The following is a 6000-nucleotide window of genomic DNA, read 5'->3' on the forward strand; positions in this document are numbered from 1 at the left end:
GACTTCTCCACTAAGTATTAAATAAATTCACTTAGCGTGTTCAATACTCCCCCCCCCCCCCCCCCCCCCGTATCATTCTGCTTTATTACACACAACTTCATCTATGGACTTTAATGTTGTGAATTCTTTATATATACAGATTTCTCGAGTCAATACTGATGTCTGGTGAAAATTTCATGCGAATAATCTCATTGGAAATATATTTACTGTTTAAAAACGTTGACGCGTCCAGTACTCATTTCCCCCGCTGTAACCGATCTTCACTTTAGGGGTAATGCTTGCCGCCATACTAGATTTTTTTTTACCAGGAATACACAGTGCTTGCAGAACTTTCCAGAAGCCCTCCTCCATGGATGTACCTGCTGATGTCCTTGTCCCCGCAGAGCAGTCGAGCTGCACTTTTCATCACAAGTGCAACTTCTCCTCTAGAAAATCACCTTGGACTGAGAGAGAACGGAACTTTCGAAAGGATATACAAAGTCTCATCAGAGTCCAGATCATCAAATAGGTCCTGGTGTACAAGCTTGTGTACTAGTGACCAGAAGGTTGTGAGTTCACCTCCTAAAGATAATAATTCTTTACCGGAACTGCTAAGATTTACGCTTGGTTGGATTATTCCTGTGGATTAAACGATACCTTCGGATTAGCTAAATTTAGAGTAACTAAAACTCCAGTCGGAAATCTAGATGATGGGGATGATTTTCTGTGACTGGACTTGCTCCATTTTAATAAAAATCTTTATTGCAAGGAGTTATTGATGTGTTTTGAGGAGATAATATCCTGTTCGGGCCAATTTATGCCCCGGTCCAACAGAAACGGATTGCTATTAGATGAGATTGAATCACCTCGGGGGGACAAGCACAAGTTGGCACTCATTCAGGGTGACTTATCTGATCCAGCAATAACTTATCACAGCTTCCCAAGAGATATATACATATACATATATATATATACATATATATATATATATATGTATATATTCACACACACATACAATTTTGTTACAGTGTTGCATTAGAATTTGCTGAGTCAGCTGTTTGTCGACTTATTTGCAGAGACGCCTAGCATCTAATTATCTAATGTTCCACCTGCTGTCTGCATTTCTAGCCCTTTTTAACCTCATCCCGGTCGGACTAAGGGTGGTGGCCATCCAGGGCGTGAAGGCTGGCTTCTACATTGGCATGAATGGAGAAGGCTTTCTTTACAGCTCGGTGAGTGTTGCTTGATCTCTTTCATCCACCCGCACGTGAATTATCCATTATCTTGTTGCACCTACATCTTCAGCACCCGATTATCCGTCGGACGAGCGCACGTCCTCTCCTCGCTAACCTCCCTGCGCAGTCGTGCCTTTGCAATTAGCATCTCCTGAATTTCATTATCACAAGGTGACGTTTATATTTAAATATAGAGGTGCGTAATGGTTCGTTCGGTATCCTAGCGTTCTGCTGCACCAAACAGTGCAGTCCGGGTAAATCATGGGTTAACGCTCCTCTAGCCAGCGTCCTCCCTGTGGGCTCTTGCTGAGTTATGGTCGATGACAGGCGTACGCACTCTCTTCCGCATGCCGCTCGCCGGTCGAAACTCGGGAGTGTGTCGCAGTGAGCTACAACGCTCGCCGACTTGTATCGCGGTCAGTCACGAAACTCTTAATCCTGTTAAAGACTATCTCAGAGAAGCAGAGTCATCTCATTTCCCTTAGCTGCCGGGCCACAACGGATTTAACGTTTTGATCAATATGGCGAGTAAACCGTGCGTCCGAACCATCCCAGGAGTGCCGATCTATCACAGTTACCTAATGAAGTCGCAACCGGATGCGGTTTTGTAATGATACCGGGTATTGTGAAGACGAGAAACGCGTCATGGTCCTCAAACGTCAAAGGAAACCATTGCTAGGACTCGGAAGTTGATTATTTTCCGACAGCAGCACGTCCCGAGGTGTTTTATTCTCCTTAAACCACGGCAATTTGCTAACGCTTGAAAGCTAAAGCATTCAAATATATATATATATATATATATATACGCACACCACTTTTTTTCCAAGATTTGCAAGGTGACTGAGTATTTTACGTCAAGTTAATAACGCGCGAGACAGGAGAAGCTTCCTAAATCGCTAAGTAACTAACACCAATCAATAAACAGGCGTCGGGACCGTCATACATCGAAGTGGCGTTTCAGTATTTCCTCATCAACCCTACAGCGTGAAACGTTCTGAGTGCCGAAGCTCTCTCGGTACAGGCTGCGTAAAATGCTGAGGTGTTTGATTACCGTACTCAGACGAGATATTCCGACGTGTTTTAGTAAAGGTGGGAGTCCAAGTTTGGCCTTTGCAGTATCGAGTGTGTGTTCTGCTTGTTCGGGTTTTTTGGCAGGAGACTGGAGCACTTCACGCTAATGAGGAGCCACTTAGCTCGTCTTTTCTTTTTTTTTCTTTTTCCTGAAACAGCGAGCGCTGAGAAATACACTCTCTTCTTTTTATCGTGCCTGGAACACGCGTCACTCTCTTTATTGCCTCCGGAGCAATATTTCGAGATCTTTCCGTGAATTCTGTAAGTTGAAGGATGTCGGATGTGTTCTTGACCTGCCGGTTTTTTAATGCGGCTCCTCCTAATCGTTCAAAAATGCCCACTTAAGCTGCTGAATCCGAGCGTATCGTTGATGCGACTCTCGATGAGACTCTTGAAACCGAGTACTTCTTTTTCTTTTCTTTTTTACTATATAAAGGTTTCGAAAACTGTATACAAAAGCAAAATAAAAACACGGTCGAAGACTAGCGTGCTCCCTTGGCTCGATGGCTTCGTCATCTAACAAAGCGGAAGTGACACCTTATGGTCCTTATTATAGTGTTACACGGCATGATACATCTGTAATGTCTTACATGGGAAACACATGCAGTATATAACACAACCAAAGGCACAAAAAATCACTAATACGCAGTGTCATGTCCATTTCCAGAAGACTCCACGGACTACAAACATGGCCGAATATAACTACACGTCCTGTATACTCGCACGACTCGGTCTAATTAGAGACGCCTGTTCCCTAACACTGGCAATCACACCACACTACATATGGGACTCTCTCACACACACACACACACACACACACACACAGCAAATTGCAAAGTATTTGCTCAGATGCCGTTTGTCTCTGTCGTTATTAAGCCTCGATACCGTGTTTGTTTATCTGGTTTTGACTTTGTTCACGTTCACGACCTTGTCTCTTTGCCTTGCCTAGTTTGCCTGATCGATTGACCCTTGTGTGTCTCGGTGTATTGATTGCTGTCTGATCCTTTGGACTTGTTATTTCATTAAACTGCCAAATCTGCACTTGCTTCCGTCTGTGCCTCCATGACGTGACACACAAATGTGCAAAATTAAAGTCGAAATCAGACAACTAACATATCTACTTTTGTTCTGTTTGTTTTGAAGAAAGAAGGATGACGGGAAGGAAAGAAAGAAAGAATAACTGGCAGAGAAAGAGAGAAGGAACTGAGTGCTAGAAGGAAAAAAAGAAAGAAAGAAAACAAGCGGAGAAAGAGAGAAGGAGTTGAGTTCTGGTCGAAAGAAAGAAAGAGAAAGGAAGGACGCCTGGAAGAAAAACAAGCAGAGGAAGAGAGATAGAAACGAATGAATGAAAGGAAGAACGAATGAAAGAGAAACAAGCAGAGAAAGAGAGAAGGAACTGAAGGTGCTAGTTGAAAGAAAGAAAGAGCGAATGAAAGAGAACGAAGGAACGGAAGAACGAATGAGAAAAACAAGCAGAGAAAGAAAAGAAAAAGAAAGAAAGAAAGAAAAACAAGCAGAGAAAGAAAGAAAGAAAGAATGAATGAATAACAAGCAGAGAAAGAGAGAAGAAATTGAGTGCTAGAAGAAAGAAAGAAAAAAAAGAAAGGAAGAATACAAGCGGAGAAAGAGAGAAGGGGTTGAGTTCTGGTCGAAAGAAAGAAAGAATGAAGGAAAGAGAGAATGAAGGAATGGAGAAATGAATGAAAGTATAATAAGCAGAGAAAGAGAGGAGGAATTGAGTGCTAGAAGAAAAAAAGAAAGGAAGAAAACAAGCGGAGAAAGAGAGAAGGAGTTGAGTTCTGGTTGAAAGAAAGAAAGAGAAAGAAAGAAAGCATGAAAGGAAAACAAGCAGAGAAAGAAAGATAGAATGAATGAAAGGAAGAACGAAGGAACGGAAGAATGAATGAAAGAGAAACAAGCAGAGAAAGAGAGAAGGAATTGAGTGCTAGTTGAATGAATGAATGAATAAAAGAAAACACAAGCAGAGGAGGAAATCAATAAAGAAAAAAAGAAAAGCAAGCAAAGAAAGAAAGAATGAAAGACACGCAGAGGAAGAGAAGGAACTGAGTGCTAGAAGAAAAAGAAAGAAGGAAAGAAAAAAATTCCGTTAATTTCAATTCAATTCAAATACATAACCCAAAATCTAATTACATTTTTTTTTTACCCAAAATGAAATGTAAACAGTATTATTTCCCCAGAACAATCTTCGTATAAATACTTTAACGGCATGTAGACCTTTGGAAAACGTTTTAGAGCGTAAGCCATCGTGACTAAGCGAGGTGTCTCAGTATCAGCAGCTGGCTCGATCATTTTGTAATGAATCGTTTGAATCATTGAATCATTGAATCATTGAATCATTGATTGATTTGCTGCACATATTGATATGGATCTAAAGATCTTCCATCACTATTATTAAGTATTAAGTCTGGATTCATGATGGACGTGTAAGACCTTCTTGTATTCCCTGATTGTGACTTTTATATCATTAGGGTTATATAATAATTCGAGTTTATATTTCAGTCATGAACAACATTTTCAGGTCGTCTAAGGAACGGCTTTATTTAGCTCTCAGAGACCCCCTAAGGCACTGTGGAGCTGAGACCCACCGCCGCGCCCGTGCCTATCTGTGACCTCGTCTCCTTCAGACTCAAACTCATTCTGTTCTCGCTGGGTGTCAGGTCAGGTATCTTTCTTCCCTGTTGCTAAGTAACAAACCAGCCAATAGGGAGTATGCATGCCTATGCAGCAGACTCGAACGCTCAGAGTGGGAAGAAAGTTCAGAAGAACACGGTGCCTCTGAGGAAGTGTGAGTTTCAAAGTTTTAGCTGCTTTGATGAGGAAATCATGGTATGAGAGAGAGAGAGAGAGAGAGAGAGAGAGAGAGAGAGACCAACTGACCCCACAGGGAGAGAGAGAGAGAGAGACTAACTGACCCCACACAGAGAGAGAGAGAGAGAGAGAGACTAACTGACCCCACAGAGAGAGAGAGAGAGAGAGAGAGAGAGAGACTAACTGACCCCACAGAGAGAGAGAGAGAGAGAATAAATTACCCCAAAGAGAGAGAGAGAGAACTTGAGAGCGAGAGACTAACTGACCCCACAGAGAGAGAGAGAGAGAGACTAACTGACCCCACAGAGAGAGAGAGAGAGAGACTAACTGACCCCACAGAGAGAGAGAGAGAGAGACTAACTGACCCCACAGAGAGAGAGAGAGAGAGAGAGAGACTAACTGACCCCACAGAGAGAGAGAGAGAGAGAGACTAACTGACCCCACAGAGAGAGAGAGAGAGAGACTAACTGACCCCACAGAGAGAGAGAGAGAGAGAGAGAGAGACTAACTGACCCCACAGAGAGAGAGAGAGAGAGAGACTAACTGACCCCACAGAGAGAGAGAGAGAGAGACTAACTGACCCCACAGAGAGAGAGAGAGAGAGAGAGAGACTAACTGACCCCACAGAGAGAGAGAGAGAGAGACTAACTGACCCCACAGAGAGAGAGAGAGAGAGAGAGAGCATGAGAGCGAGAGACCAACTTACCCCACAGAGAGAGAGAGAGAGAGAGAGAGAGAGAGAGAGAATAACTTACCCCACAGAGAGAGAGAGAGAACTTGAGAGCGAGAGACTAACTGACCCTACAGAGAGAGAGAGAGAGAGAGAGCATGAGAGCGAGAGACTAACTGACCCCACAGAGAGAGAGAGAATAACTTACCCCACAGA

The 6000-nt window shown here is 42.9% G+C and overlaps 1 protein-coding gene across 3 annotated transcripts in view; it reads left to right on the forward strand.

Moving 5' to 3' along the window:
- Positions 1-6000, forward strand: part of fgf12a (fibroblast growth factor 12a) — a 58462-nt gene that overhangs the window by 38670 nt on the left and 13792 nt on the right. For all 3 annotated transcript variants that reach the window (XM_053673612.1, XM_017496041.3, XM_017496042.3), the window contains one exon: positions 1108-1211. In XM_053673612.1, coding sequence (XP_053529587.1) covers positions 1108-1211 — 104 coding nt within the window. The remainder of the gene's footprint in view (positions 1-1107; positions 1212-6000) is intronic.

The sequence above is a fragment of the Ictalurus punctatus genome, chromosome 20 (genome assembly GCF_001660625.3).
Source record: "Ictalurus punctatus breed USDA103 chromosome 20, Coco_2.0, whole genome shotgun sequence".
Classification (NCBI taxonomy): Eukaryota; Metazoa; Chordata; class Actinopteri; order Siluriformes; family Ictaluridae; genus Ictalurus; species Ictalurus punctatus.